This window comes from Myodes glareolus, chromosome 16 (assembly GCF_982192425.1).
Source record: "Myodes glareolus chromosome 16, mMyoGla1.1, whole genome shotgun sequence".
Lineage (NCBI taxonomy): Eukaryota > Metazoa > Chordata > Mammalia > Rodentia > Cricetidae > Myodes > Myodes glareolus.
This window is the reverse complement of record NC_142041.1, coordinates 12413741-12429532: the sequence shown is the minus strand read 5'-3', so window position 1 is coordinate 12429532 and position 15792 is coordinate 12413741. Positions and strand designations below refer to the sequence as shown.

The 15792-nt window shown below is 41.0% G+C and overlaps 1 protein-coding gene across 3 annotated transcripts in view; it reads right to left on the bottom strand.

Annotated features, from left to right (window-relative positions):
- Nucleotides 1-15224, bottom strand: part of LOC125390999 (short-chain dehydrogenase/reductase family 16C member 6) — a 29279-nt gene extending 14055 nt beyond the window's left edge. For 2 of the 3 annotated variants that reach the window (XM_048420248.3, XM_085677044.2), the window contains exons 1-3: nucleotides 13644-13795; nucleotides 12699-13048; nucleotides 6789-6920 (exon numbers count right to left, since the gene is read on the bottom strand). In XM_048420248.3, the coding sequence (XP_048276205.2) occupies nucleotides 6789-6920; nucleotides 12699-13019 (453 nt within the window). In that variant the 5' untranslated portion in view covers nucleotides 13020-13048; nucleotides 13644-13795. Of the gene's footprint in view, nucleotides 1-6788; nucleotides 6921-12698; nucleotides 13049-13643; nucleotides 13796-15205 lie in introns of those variants that run through there. The other variant, XM_085677043.2, reaches the window with a different exon arrangement.
- Between the last annotated feature and the right edge of the window lie 568 nt (nucleotides 15225-15792).

Here is a 15792-nt window from a genome sequence, read left to right as displayed (position 1 = left end):
AGTGGGGAATTGATTACTGGTATCATTCTGTGGCTCTCTTAAGAGAGGTTTTCCTGATTCAGCAGTAGCAGCAAAAAAACAAAACAAAACAAAAAAAACCAAAAAAAAAAAAAACCCCTGCAGCCATTTTGAAATGCGGGCTTTCTGGGTCATGCTGCCAGCATGACCTTTGGCTCTTTCAGGAGACCTAACATTTGAATGGGATTTGTGAGCAATATGCTATGGCTTACTTGGTGGCAACATGGACTGGCTATGTGCCTAGAAATGGGGCATTGCACATGGCTTTCAGAGGCAGTGAGCAACTCCACCATGCTGGACTGTGTGGAGCAAACAGAAGTACCATATGTACCCTAGTAATGCTGCAGCTTAAGTTTCTAAGAAGTGCTTAGCATTTTAAGAAGTGCTCCTAGACAATAAAGAATTACAGATACACAACAGGACAGATTCAGACATGAAAGACCTCTAAATGGGTCAGTGTTGGATAAATGTACGTAGGCTTGGAAGAGAGAAGAAAAAGAGTATAGAGAAGAAAAAGAGTATAGAGAAGAAAAAAGTATACTCTTTTTACTTAAGAAAAGGAAGTAAATGGTTTAAAAAAATTAAAACAAAGTCTTCGAAGAGACAGAGTACAGAAAATGTAATAGAATAAAAATAAATAAGCCACGTAAAGATGGAAAATTCACAGAGAGTCTGGATTATGTATATTATTGTGTCTTTAACTTTTTTGACTGTGAAGGAGCTAAGTACAGACAGACATTTTATTGTATGGGTTGCTAAGGTAAACCAACATAAAGGTATCTTGACTTTAAAATTTCAGTCTAAGAATATGTTGCTTTGGAAAAGAGGTTCTTCTTTTGTTTCCACAGAGGATGAGAGCTTGTGGATTGCTTCCAGACTAATATGGTTTGATGAACCAAGACCCTCTGAAAGGTTGGCATAAACACCCCCCAAAATTACTTCACCCAATTAAAAGCAGGAAGCAGTTTGGATAGAACTATGCTCATATTCCCAGATATTGTTTATGAATGTTTCTTTATATTTAGAGGGGGATATGCTATAGAGATTTGTATTGGTATGGATCTTGGTTAATTGATGCAAATTTAAGATCAATTTTGTTTTATGTATATTTCTGCTCTTGATTAAGGTATTCTGTTTGTCCAGCTCATTTAAAAATGTATAAATAAGAAATATAAGTTAATAGATAGTCATCTATAATAGTCAAGTTTGTCATGTTAAATTTTACGGATGAAATATATATATATATATATATATATATATATATATATCAATTAGACAGGCATTCTTCAAACCTTTCAAAGACTACAGAATATGAAATTTAAAATGTTTTAAGAATTTAGGACTTATCATGACAGTAAGACACATCTGCTCCTGGCAGTACCAATCTACTTCAAGAGAAAAATGGGCATTGATGAGACCCCTTATGGAGTTGGTTAGCTTTGGGCAAGAAACTGCTCTTGCCTGGACTGCTTGATGAACTGGACACACAGGACCCACAGAGAAATGACTGCTGAACTTGACTAAAGGTAAAGACAATCCTTCGGGGTTCCTGCTTCATGAAAGAGTCTGCTCAACATTGTGCAGGACACAGAGGAAAGTGACTGACAAACTGCCAATATAGGTGGAATCATCTTTGAAAGTTCCTGCTTTGTGAAAAAGTCTGCTGGATACTATGGGCCAGTAGGCTCAAGATGGATGCCCCAGTGGTACAAAAGAACTTTGTGTGACTGTCCAGGCAGCGAGATTTCTCTGTCATTTTTAGAAATGTTGCTTTAGAAAGTTGCTTACAATGTACTTCCTGTTTACTTAGGTAATATTATATCCTTCTAGAGTCTTTGATGGAGTTGAAAATCGTTATAACTATAGTTTCCCTTAGTTATGATAAAAGATAAAGTAGATACAAATACTGCAACTGTAATTCTTGCTTGATACCTGTTTTGTTATATGTAATTTTACTAAGTTAAAGTTAAAACCTTCTTTTTTATTTAAGCAGAAAAGGGGAAGTGAAGTGAGATTTCCCTCTGTATGCTGTGATTACCATTAATGAATAAAGAACTGCTTTGAGCCTATAGAAGAGCAGGGTGGGGCAGAACAGAGCTAGGTGAGGAGGACTTGACTGAATGCTGAAAGAAAGAAGGGTAGAATCAGAGAAAAGTCATGCAGCCCCACATGAGCCAGACAGAACTTTACCCAGTAAGCCACTGTCATGTGGCGATATGCAGATTAATAAAAATGGGTTAAATTAATATGTAAGAGTTAGCCAATAAGAAACTAGAGACAATGAGCCAAACAGTGATTTAATTAATACAGTTTCTGTGTGGTTATTTTGGGGATGAGCACCTGGGAACCAATAAGTGGCCATCTCTCTCCAACAGAACTCATTCTGTGGCTGCTGAGCTAAGGCTCTAGTCTCTGTGTGGTTGATGGTAATTGTGTTGTTCTGCCATTTCAAGCCCATGCACAGCAAAAGCTAAAGGATCTATTCCTTACGGTTATGGCATCTTTCTCTTTAAATGATGAAACCCTGGTCATGACTGTTAGGTTGGTTGGAAATAGTAAGAGCCAGTTATTGTCCTTCAGCTGAAAAGCTTGACGCTTTCAATTGAGTCGTACATCTATTCTACGTGACCGTCCACTAGACCTTGTGAAATGCAGGGTCTGGAAGCCCTGGTAGAGGTCCCACTGTGATACCAGCTTTGCATCTGAGAACTTAGGAATTTTCAAGAAAGAGAAGTGAATGAAAGCATGGAAGATGCGTGTCAGTGCTCCTTGGAGGTGAAACCACATGCATGGAGGCAGAGAAAGCTCCCAGGTATGAATGAAGGTTTCAACTATAGCAGCCAAATACTGGTAGGACAAATGTCCAGGGGATCTGTAAGTCATCTGAAAGGATTAACCATTTTCAGAGTTTTATTTTGTGCTGGGTTGGATTTGCTGCTATTTTTCTGTCTTTTCAATGGAAGATAAAAAGATTGGGTGTTTATAGGAGCCCTCACCCCTTATCCAGAGGGCCACATTTCAAGACATCTGTTAATGCCAGAGCCTTGGAGAGTATTAAACGTATTTGTAGGATATATTTTCCTATGCATGCCTACATACCTGTGATTAGTTTAACTTATAAATTAAGCAAGTAGACAAACAAGAGTGACTAATAATAAACCAGAACAATTATAACAATATACCATGACAGTTATATCAGTGTGACTTCTCTTTGCTCAAAATATCTTAGTGTATTATATATATTAGCAACTTTAACATATAATTTTTTCCTTACTGAAGGAAATACTTTGTCTTCTCCTTGACATATAAAAATTGACAACATTACTAACCTTGTACTTTGAGGCCATTATTAAGTAAATTATGAGCTCTTTGAGCACAAGCTGAGTGGCACCCTAACAGTTGGCTTTGAGAGGGTGACCACGTGATTGATGGGTAGGAGCCATGTATTGTGGATACATTGACAAAGAAATGACTTTTTGGGTTGGAATGATATGTCTAAGATTTCACCATGTCACTCAGGATAGCACATGACTTGAAGCCTAAGAACTCTTATGTCTAGAATTTTCCATAAAATATATTCAAGCTGTGGTTGAGCAAGGTTATCAGAAACTAAAAAGCAGAACTATACATAAGAAGGGCCTACCATGGGAAAGGCTTCCTGGAACTGTACCCATACCATATTGGTGGAAGCTTTTTAAAGGATGTTATGAAGATGAGTTGATCCTAGAAATGACTAATCCATACTCTTCTATGGGTATTATTAAAGGGAAGAAAAAGTGCAGAGAAGTGTTCATTTAGCAATCATTCATTGTTAAATCATTAAAAAAGAATTTTAAAAAAACTCTGTGAAGATTTTTTGTGTCTGCTTGTATATGTGCATGGGGTACATGTGTGTGTGTCTCTGCATTTGTGGAAGTACATGTGTGTGTGTTGTGTATGTGTTATCTTCCTTTTGGGCTTCTGTAGTTCTGCTTCTGCCTAACTGTTCTTGTCACTGAAGTATGTCAACCCAGAACATGGGTTTTGTCCTTTAAAGATCATCCTGAGAAAGGCTTGGGGCTACACTGAGATCCTGAACACCCAGTGTGGTCGCCTTGGCAGCTGATAAAGTCTTTCTCTTGACTTAAACCCATGTCTGAGCAGTTTTCTCTGGTGGACACCCCAGAGCAATAGTAAACAAGTGTTGAGCCACCAAGCACAGTTTTCACTTTTTAAAAAGAACAATTAATTGAGATGGTAAGTTCAGCGTTGTGTATTCCTTATCTTCTGAAGGAATGAAGAGATTGGTTGTTGATGCTACTTTGAAAGATAGACATGGGATTTTATAGTTAAACTGCTTAGAATTTAACTCAGATAATTGGTCATGGAGAAGTAGAGTCTGACCAGGTCTTGGAGGAATGTTGATTCCCAGATTCCAATTGATATCAAAATTCAAGGCTATACAGATTTCTTATACAGCATGATATAGTGCTATGTATAATCCAATATCATTCTCCTGCAAATTTTAAATGCCTGTTACTTATAACACATAACTCAATGTAAAATATTATTTTTCTACTTTACTGCTTGTGTAATAATAGCAAGCAAATGTTTTTATATACTCACTCCAGATATAACATCCTGTTTCAAATGATTTCAATTAATGATTGATTGACTCTGTAGATATGGACAGACTGTAAAGATGTAGAATACGGAATTAGTGAGGGGTAATTAATGTTTTATTCTCTGTTCAGTATACTGGCAGACGTGTGAGAAAGCACTTTCCCTTTGTTCTTGATTTGTTTCTTTAAAAATTATTATAATGCTATTTTTTATAAGGAGATTTTTGAACAAGTTTATAATGTGAGTTAAATGTTGCTTTCTTGGTTTGCTTATAATCCTGTTTATGCAGTTGTAAGTACTTGCAAGATAGAGTGAAATTCTCTGTGAATTCTTTTTATGGTGCTACCAGAATCCAGTGAAAAATATTTGTGGGTAACAAAGGAAGACAGTTTTTGACAGACCAGGAATCTTAGCCATATTGAGAAAAATAAATCTCTCTCAAGACGTGCTATAGGAACAGCATTTGGAGAGATCTATGGAGAGCTTGACCATCAAGTTTTGGAGCAGATGAATCCAATTCAAGGGAGAAATATACAAAATAGTGAGTCTCTCAAATTTTAGGAATGAGTGATGACTCCCTAGTTTTGGATGGAAGTGGATTCCCTGGTTCTGTTGGTTGCTCAGACTCAACATCTAAATTTGATGATACTCACCACAGTGGCTTGTGTGTGTTTATTGATTCCTTTCACTGTTAATTGTGTGAACCAGTTAAGGCCACAATTGAACTTGCACACAATATAAAAGTACAGTATCAATGACTACAGGAGGCCAGAAGGATGCAAGGCAGGAGAAAGAAGAATCTTGTCAGAGAGAACAGCTCATGCCAAGACCCCCTGAGGAGGGTTTGACTAGGGTTTAGTCAGGATTTCAGGAGTAAATGGAACATGAACAGAAAATGAAGGTGAGAATGGGGAGGCAGATAAGAGACCATTACCATGTCTTGCTGGAGTTTACAAGCTGTGCTATGGAAATGTACTCCACTCTCAATGTGTTTGGCACCCTCTGAATGAGGGTTGTTTGAGCTGTGTGTTGTATGAGATTGTTTGATTAATACAGCAAAAATATCAACTTGCTTCCATACGAAGAGAAGTTTGAAGGCACTGGTGTTGAAGATGGGAAACTGTGATAAGCTGTCAGTAAAGGGAAGAGATGGCTTGGACAGCTGGCATGGAGCAGGGAGAGACTTGTACTTGAGTGTGAGTTGTATGACAGGTACGACAGTGTCAATGAGAAGGGAATACAGAGTGGTTTCTCGGTCTGTGATGTCACTGGGAGTGTGTGGACCCTAGTTACACCTACCGACATGGTATTGACCATCAACCAAGGTACACGCTTAGGATGCCGATGCAGGTAAGGAGCCATCAGCTTGTGGAAATATCTATGGGAACTCTAAAGTATGTAAACAATGTGTTAGCTGTTTTATTACTATCAACTGAAATAAATTTGCAGGCTCATTTCATACCACTTCCTGGTGACCAAAGAAGAAGACAAATGTTATAGAGACTATAAACATTGTAAAAATTTTGAGTGACAATAAATAGGAATTAGGAGACATGAAACAAATCCATTTCAAGGTCTCTCAGAGGCAAAAATGATTGAGGCTCTGCTGTCCCTGGTAAGATAAATTATCCATAGCCCTGGCTTCAATTACTCGAACATCCTGCATCTTGCATGCATCACCAGTTACTGGTAATTATTTTTGTATTATAACAAGTGTAATCCCTCTCAGTAGAAAGGACTTTGGTAATCCCAGCTTTCTTCTGTTTCTGACCCTCTCTGCAGAGCGGCACCATCCAAGGCATTAGCATCTAGGCATTTGTGGCTAACTAAATGTACATTAATTGTTATAAATTATATATTATTATCAAAGGGCGTAAATTTAAGGGTTTAACTCTTCATTTCCATCAATCGTGTTTCAAGTGGTTACCATATTAGGAAGCAGACAGAGAACATTTTTATTGTCAAAGGCAGTTAGAGATGTCCCTGAGAATTTAGAGTAGGGCAAGACCAGGAAAAACTAATCTAGGCTAGGTAGACGAGCCAGGGGAGAATGAGGCTTCCACTACCTGCTTCAACAGGAAACAATCAAATGCTGTATTTACAGATGAACGACTGAACCGTTGCTTGGGATTTTTAGACACACGAATAAAAACGAAAGAGAGACTTACCCAGAAATGAGAGATGGCGTTGACAAGAAACGATCTTTCCACCATGTGGTCTGGAATATCAAGGAAGGGCTTCCCTGTCACGACACCTGCATTATTAACGAGAATGGTGACATCACCTACTTCTTCTCTAACCTGGCCAGAAATGAGAAAAACATGACATCGATTGAAGCGTTGAAATTTTTTTTTTCAACTTTTTGAAACAAGGTTTCTCTGTAGCTTTGGAGCCTGTCCTAGAACTAGATTTCCTCTGGAAATCGGTCAGGGAAATAGCAATAACTTATATGGTTTTGAGAGTCTCTTAGATTCCTTGGATGAACAACTTGAAAGGGGTTTCTCATGCCTGACACTGGAGCTTTTGTTAGGAACTCTACAACTTTTGTTAGGAGCATTGTCAGCCCTAGTGACTTAACTTCATTTAACTAGATATGTTTATATACACTTATATGTAGTGTATATAATTCTAGACAAATAAAAAGTAATATAACTCCTCATGGCTTTTTGGAACATCCTTGGTATTACTTTCCCCTTCCTGCATCCCTCTCCTTCTGTATTCATCTTCCTGTCCTCCACCCAATTAAAACCACCCCTCATTTTTACCATTTCCTTCTGCATATCACTTATACTGTTTTGGTGAAGACACCATGCAGTCTGGACATGAAGAATCTGAGACAGAGCTGCCTTCAAAGTCCCCCTCTTTGAGGACCGACTTCCATAGTAATGGAAGGTGCTCTGGAAGCTGCTAAATGAGGGAGAAACCAATATTACTACCCTATGGTAACACTGTGAACCACAGCGGGCCACAATATCCCTAAGGGAGCAACAACAGCACTCAGATCTTGGCAGTAATCTAAAACTGTCTAATTAGACCTAGGGCCCACTTAACAGGAAGACGATCATTCCTGGTACTGGACACCTAGACAATTTTCAGGGGCTATTGACATCTTGGATCTTTGAGGAGCATCCACTACCTCCACTTAGTAAACCAGTGCAATATCTAACAGCATTGTAAATGTTTACTCTTAATCTCTCAGATCCAAGAAACTTCTCTTTATAACAGATGGAGACCATTACAAAATAAACCATAACTGGTCAACACACAGAGAGCTATTGATTGCGGGGTACCCAGCTCCAACTGATACGTGACAATGGGCCACTTATACCTAAGGCTCAGGCAACAGTGAGGAAGAGGGAGCAGAAAGACCATAAAAGCCAGAGGACCAGAAAGTCTGGTCTCCTAGACTTGACAGGGAAGCTACACCCATGACCAATCTCAGCAATCTCAGCAATACGGCTGCCTACATAAGACCTGAGCAAGGACAACACCAACAGATGTGCTAACAGGGAAGGGGGATATCTCATGGGGCCCCACCTCTAAACAAATCCTATAGACAATGAAGGAATGCTGAGAGAGGGAGAAATGCTCTTCTCCAGGAATGAAGCCCCGAATTGGTTAACCAACGTGTGTGTGTGTGTGCATGTTTTAACACTGACGGAGAAAGAGACCATGAACTTGAAAGGAAGCAAGTAAATGGGGGAACACTGGAGGGGCTGGAGGAAGGAAAGGGTATGGGGAAGTAATATAATTATATTTTAACAACGAGAAAGAAAAATCCACAAAACAGCAAAAACTTATTGTGTTTCTAAACCTTTATTACATTACAAAAATGCACCATTTAAGTATCAAGTTGGATGAATTTTGGTCAATTCACATACCTATGTAACCTCTACTTTAAAGAAAACATATTTCCAAGACCCCAGAAGTGTTTGTACGTCTCCCTTCTTGTTTCTCCCATCTTGGATCTGCAGTTTCCTGAGATTCGGTGCTCTCAGGACATGAGGGAAGCTTTGAGATGTGAGATCTAATGGGGTGTTCAGTCCTTGGAGAGATTTTCAGTGGGGAATTGTGGGTGTGGTATTGCCCTTCCATTCCTGGCCACATCGTAAGCAGGAAGGTTGCTGTGTCCTGTACTCCCTGTGCTGAACTGCTGCCTCCTGACAGGCCTCCGTGGTTCAGTCACCGTGGACTAGAATCATGAGTCGTGATAAACGCATTAATATGATTTCCTTAAGAACATGGCCTGCTATACATGGCAGAAACCATCTCCCTCTCCCTCTTTCTTCTTTCTCTTTTTCAAACTAAGGATTAAATCCCGGGTCTTGTGCATGTTAGCTGAGCAATCTACTTCCAAAATTTTGCTAGCCCTCTTACTTCAAGGCTTCAGTAAGTGGCTTCAACCGGGGCTCTGTAGCCCAGTCAGGATCTGGGCCGTGATCCTCTCACCATTGCCTCCTGGGCAGTTGGGAAAACAGCCAGTGGTCCACACACCCAGCACAGCCCATTCCCTTTCTTGCATCTCTGTTCTTGTTTCTTTTCTGCTGGTCTTGAGTGACCGTGAAGTGTGGGGACGCTCTCTGCCTGCGTGTCTCTGAGCATATCTCTTCCTGCAGCCATTAGGCTTACTGTGCGCATGCAGATGCCTGAATGATGAATTTGATTGGCGTCACTTCCCTGGCTCCCGTTTGACTAGGTCAAGTCAGTACTTGGGATGAAGATATACAATGATGTATTTGATCTATTACCCAGAGAGTTTGGCGATGCTGTGCACTCTGCCCTAAAAACTGCCTCTAATCTAAATACTACCTTCTACTGTGTTTTTACAAGCTTTAGTCTCTTTCCACCTCCCACCTCCATAGACTACTTCACCTGCTTACAAAACCCAGTAAACACCTGAGTCTTGTTTGGAGTAAAGCACACTCCAGGAAATACTAAGCAAACTGTTCTCTCTCCTACCATGTTTTCTCAGATTACAACTTTGAAGGTCACAGGGACAAAGCTGATGCTGGGTCCAAGTAGGAAACAGGTTAAGCAATGACTTGAAAACTTCATCCATCTTTTTTAAATTCTGAAACAAATCTTTTGGCAGATACAATGACTCTTTATTTTTTCCCTTCGGACAAGAAGAGCTGCCTACCCTGACTTTTCTACTCCTGGTCCACGCTGTATGCTAAGCCTACCAGTTGGAGCTGCTTTGGATAGTTCGGGAAAACATTGCTGTTTATATAGGTAAGTGGGGGTGGGTTGTTAAAGGGAGACTTAATAATGCAGACTTGTTGGGATTAGACCTCTGTGTTTTGGAAGCATGTAGGCCTAAGGAAACATCCGTGAGAGACTAAGGACCTCTTACTGGTTTAGTGGGACAATGAGAGTAAGACTAGAGAGGGATGTCTGACCAAAACAAAGGGTCGAAGGAGGTGAAGTCTTTTGTGTAAAATCTCTAAACATTCAGGGAATGAATGGCCACTCAGGTCACTCCCAGGGAAAGTCCTGCCTCTGAGGGACACTATAGCAGGAGAAGGATTGTCTAGATTATGGGATTTAATTTTTACTTTGGGAAGATATTTTGGAAGGCATTATTGTAGGCCAATGGTGAGAAAACAGGCTACAGGGAATTAAGAACCTGCCCAAAGACTCAATGCTGAGAGGAACATTGATTCATGCCCAATCTTGAGGCACACACAATACCTGCCTTTACATAAATTTACTCTTCTTCCTCATCAAGATTATCACCTCAGCCTTCCCTGAACTCACGGTCTTCCTTCCCCAACCTTCCCAACAATGGGGCTACAAGTGTGTGTGCTGTATTTGACTGTATATGTTAACTTTGCATGACGGAATTGACAAGTCTTTTCTTCCTCTGCTTGTGAAAAGCTAATTAACGGGCCAGTTGAAGTGCTGTCGTGCTGAATGTGAACTTGTTTCAAGGGTGAGGATGATGTTTGCCACTTGTTAAAGTCTTACATTTAAAGGATTTGGGGTTTCCAGTACTTAATAACTAACAAATAAGCCAAAAACAGGATAGAGTGATCAACTTAGAAAAAAATAGTACATATTAGACTGTGGCAAAGAAAAACAGATATATTCCAATGGCAAATATTTTCAAATTTTTAGGATGCTTTCCTACTGGACACCAAGGGAATTTTAACCAGAACAGAATGTTTTGTAGGGGACTGGGATGGTGGCGCAGGAGATGAGAGTGCTTTTCAGAGTTAGGGGAAGGCTGGGGAATGTCCTCACTGTTTACAGTTCTCTGGAGATGCTCCTGCAACAAAGTAACAGGGCTCCAGGGTCACTTAATATCTATAAGATGCCTGACACATGACCTGGCTGATTTCCTGTGCTCTCCCTGCCTTGTTTCATTATTGACAAAGTAGCAAAGCCATTGTTCCTGCTTTGTTGTGAAGCTTATATATGATCAGAGATAGAAGCAAAGACCTTTCCAGGCACCCTGAGCTGCCTGCTGCCTGCTTCCTGGTTCTGAGACAGGAGCCCCTGAAAAAAGTCACAATAAGGTCACCTCAAATGCATTCTGCTGGGAGCTCTTCCTGCCACGTTTCTTTCCCTTTTGCAAAATGAGGACCAACCCTGACTTTCCCCTGAATCCAGGGAGCTACAATGCCCACACTGTTATTCACTGTCAGTGAGTTACACAAACCCAAAACCTGTGGGTCCCTAAACAAAGAAAGAGGAAGAAGAAAAGCAAAGAAGCACGCAGAGAGAGGTTCATAACGTAGCAGGGTGTGGTAACTCAATAATTAAGTTTAATAAATCAAAACATGAATGCCGCAAATAGAAACTGGATGCAAAGCAATCCCTTGGAGATGCTGCACTCACACTGTATGTACCAACTGCCTGGCTGTGACTGTCTCTCGCCAGTTTCTTCCTCGAGATCTTGGGTAAGTGCATGTTCAGCGCTCCAGGAGTTTAGCATCTTGTTTAACGGGAACAATGGGAGCGACACACATCTCAGAAGGCTGAGGTGAGTTATTAGGTGCACAAACTGTTTAAAATAGTAACTAACACACTAAATACACTTGCGAGTTTTGTTTGTTCTTTTGTTTTTGCTTGTTTGTGACTCTGGCTAGAAACTGGTACATTAACCCTTTTGAGAAAGCCATTAATCCTGTATGTCCGACTGCTTCCCTTCACATCCGACCACTTCCCTTCACACGATTACCGTGGTGTAGGTTACTGATAACGACCTCAATCATGCGAGAGTCACTGACTAGAATACCAAGATGTCCCTATGCCCTAGAGACCTTGGAAATTGTTCAAATGATCCACTTACTAAGTAGCTTGCCTGCTCTTTTCTGTGGAAACAATAATAAAGGCGTCTGCCTCCAATTTCCCTTCTGCTTCCGGCCACACGGATGTTTCCATTTGGTGGTTCCCTGTGTGCTGTACTAGGTTGTGCTGTGCCTACCAAGGGAACTGTGGGTAAAGGGGAATATCGCACACGAGGTCAGACAATGCCAGGAGGTGAAGTGTGAGAAGAACGCCTGCATGCTGAGTACTTCCCCCGTATACTCCATGTACCATGTTCAAAACATACAATATGGCAGTAGGCTTGCCGTAAGATGGGAAGGGGATTTCAGAGTCATTAAAATCTTGAGACAATAGGAAGCTAGCGCTGCCTGTAATGCCGCCAGCCACTAGCTTTTCATCTCAAGGATGTGGAAACAGGGGTGTAGAAAGGTGAATAACTTGGTGAAAGTTGCACAACTGAAGCAGAGGAGCTGGGGCTTGGCAGAGTGTCGACCGACCGGGGAGGTTGGGTGAATCACGGAGCAAAGCCACCAGACAGGACCGGACTCTGAAGTGAGTTACTAAGCGAATCAGTCGGGCGGTGCTGGGCTCTGAAGCCAAACGGAGCCCTGCTCCCCCTGTTACCCTCTATGCTGCTTTTGGAGGCCGTAAAGTCACACTTAAGGCAAAGATAATGAAACCAGAAGTACCCAACGATCTTCGATCTTCGGAAGAACCGGTAACAGATTACTCCCTCGGGTTTGACGGGAAGCGCAGGCTAAAAGCAGTTTTCTCAGCATGAAAGCAAAGAGCGGCAATAAACTCACCTGGTCGGCGACTCTGTAGACCTCTTTCCTGTTGCTGCAGTCACACTTGTAGGTAAAGACCTTCACACCGCCCTTCTCTTTGGCCAGTCTACATGTTTCCATGTTACCTTCTTGATTAATATCCCAGAGAACTAGAATGGCCCCGTGGCTGGCAAAATGCATGGCCAGTAGCCGTCCAAGTCCGCTTCCAGCTCCTGTGATAAGGACAATCTCTCCAGCAACATCCTTTTTCCTTTTAGGAATTACCTTGAAAACTAACGATTCTAAAAAGTAATATAGAAACTTGGCAAAAAACAGGGCCGTGTCTGCCACTGCATTCATGCTGGTTGATTGAAGAAAGTAGTGTCCTCCTGGGGAGAAAAGCGACACGAAACCATTTCATTTCAACAGCGACACTACAGTGCGTGCTTCACTGAGGGCAAAGGCTTTCTATTTGAGACATTGTTTTCAAATTATGTGCCTTAGTAGAAATGGCCAAAACTGCTGAGCTGGGAATTATACGAACAAGGATTATGAGAGCATTTTATATTAATAAAAAGCATCTTAATGGGCTGGAGATATGGTTCAGTGGTTAAGAGCACTGATTGCTCTTCCAGAGGACCCAGGTTCAATTCCCAGCACCCACATGGCAGCTCACAACTGTCTGAAAATGCAGTTCCACAAGATCTGACACCTTCACACCAATGCACATAAAAAAAAATAAAGTTAAATAAATCATTAAAAAAAAGAAACATCTTAATTTATAGGCTTTCTTTTCCAGGTAATCTGATTGATAGGTAGGCCACAGACGGTAAGAGCAGCTGTGCAGGTAAGGGCACGAAGTCTAGTAAGTTAAGACTTTGGACACTTGGTCCAGTCATTTTCTACTGTATTGCCCCATTTTTCTATTGCTGTGATAAAGACCATGACTAAAAATAACTTTGGGAAAGAAAGGATTTAATTTACCTTACAGCTTACACGAAGGGAAGTCAGAACAGAATTTAAAGGCAGGAACTTGAAGCAGAAACGGAAAGCAGAGACCGTGGAGGGTGCTGCCTACTGGTTTGCTTATCCTGGTTTGCTCAGCCTGCTTTCTTATACAATCTTTGTTCCTCTGCCCAGAGGCGGCACCACCCACAGTGGGCTGGGCCCTCCCACATCAATCACTAACCAAGAAAATAAATGCCTCTCAAACTTGTCTGTGGGCCAATGTGATTGAGGCAGTGTTTTCAGCCGAGGCTCACTTTTCCCAGATGCCACCGGCTTGTGTTAAGTTGAGAAAAAAAAAAAGTAAAACAAGAAACAAAGCAAACAAAATAAAGTTTCCATGTCCTTTCACCTGTTTTAATAATTTTTGAGAGGAACAAGCCAAGTATTGTTGTCTTATACTGAAGCAGCAGCTATCAAGTACTTTCATTGGAAGGGAGTGTCAGGCAGCTAGCTAATCAAGAACATAAGTCTGCCTAACTGTTCTCCAGGTATTTACAACTGGTATAGGCTGATAGGCTGTTCTTGGAACTAATGGGTCTTTTGCCCACAGCCACCTTTAAAAAAAAAGTTAGATGATTTTATATTTGGTCATCTTTTACTGATTTTTGGTAGTTTTCTTCTGTCATACTTTAAGAATCCTAGACTATCATCTTATGGAGCCATTAAATAAAGAGCATATGAAATCTGTCCTGAAGCCAGAGGACCGCAACAGAATGCATAAAACATACTGCTGTCAACTACTGTTATTAATGCCATAGAAATTCACACGCCAGGCAAATCCCAAGGGCCGGCAGGTAAGTCATTGAAGTTTCACAAGGGATGACCATCTTACTGAAGAAAGTGCAGTCAATAAGAGGCTAAGGAAACCCTAGTTAGTAGCAGGGGAGAAAAGGTTGACTCCACATCAGGAAGGACCTCAGTGTCCATGTCCTTAAATCTAAGTGATAGAAATGTTTTCCTATACTCAGCAAAAGACAAAAGTTGATTCTGACAAGAAGAATTGTCTTTCAAGACTTTCTGTCTTAAACCAGCCAAGAATTAACTTGGAGATGTCCTGCTGAGGATGGCAAAAGACCCAAGGTGGTGCCACCTTGCAGTTAGCCCTATCTTGCCAGGAATCTCCACTGAGAGAATATGGAAAGGGAAGAGTTCTGTCTCCAAATCATTACTGTAAATATTTATGTGGACTTCAGAGGGGAAGGAAGGAAAGGAAGAGAGTTAGGTTCAAATAAGGTGTCATGTTTTAAAGATGCTAAGTTATAGTCTGTACCACTGAGGAAGAGAGTGAAGCTCTGAGACATGGCAGGGAGGTAAACACAAGGCTCCAGCATGGTAAAGAGGTACAGGGTGTCCCCTAAGCAAATAGCTTGGCCTCAGAGCGGAGTGACAGGGAGAGTAGTTATTAGGGTACTGAAGGAAAGTATGTAGAGAGGATTGGCTTCTAGTTTACCTAGAAGATTTCCTTTCCAGCAACTTACCTGGATCTACTGAAAACATTAAGTCTATTCTGTGAGGTTATGCGACGGATTTGCACGTACCTTGATTTTTAGAGTTAATGTTGATGGCCAGTTTCTAATTACGAACAAGATCAAGATAGAGAGAATCCACTGTCTTCTTCTCCAAGTGCGTATAGTCCTTGCTGAGTCAAGCACAACCTCAAATAACAAGGACTTCTTTCAGTGATGAAAGAAGACCATATCTGATCTTCTAGTAAAAACAATTGCAGGTATGCTGAAGAAGGGGTGTTGGACCAGACAGGACAGGGAACCAATGAGGTCTGGGACTTGCCTCTGAATGGTCTCTTCTCAGAATGCTGATTCTCAAAGGATATGATTGGAAGTATCTAGGAAGGAATTCAATTTACCTTGCTATAACTTTATCTTCTACTTCGTCAACATTTTATGCTTGGAACTACTTGGAGGACAAGAGACTTGTATTTTTAAGACAAGGCCCATCATTTAAATGCCCACTGAACTGCATTTTCAGACTATAGAAAGCATTCAATTTTGGATCTAAGTTTTAGAAATACAAACAAACCCTGGTGTAGCTAGTGGTGGCCATCAGAATTATTGTTCTCAGGTGGGTGCTTGGACACTTGGGACTACAAAGGAATCAGAAAAATATC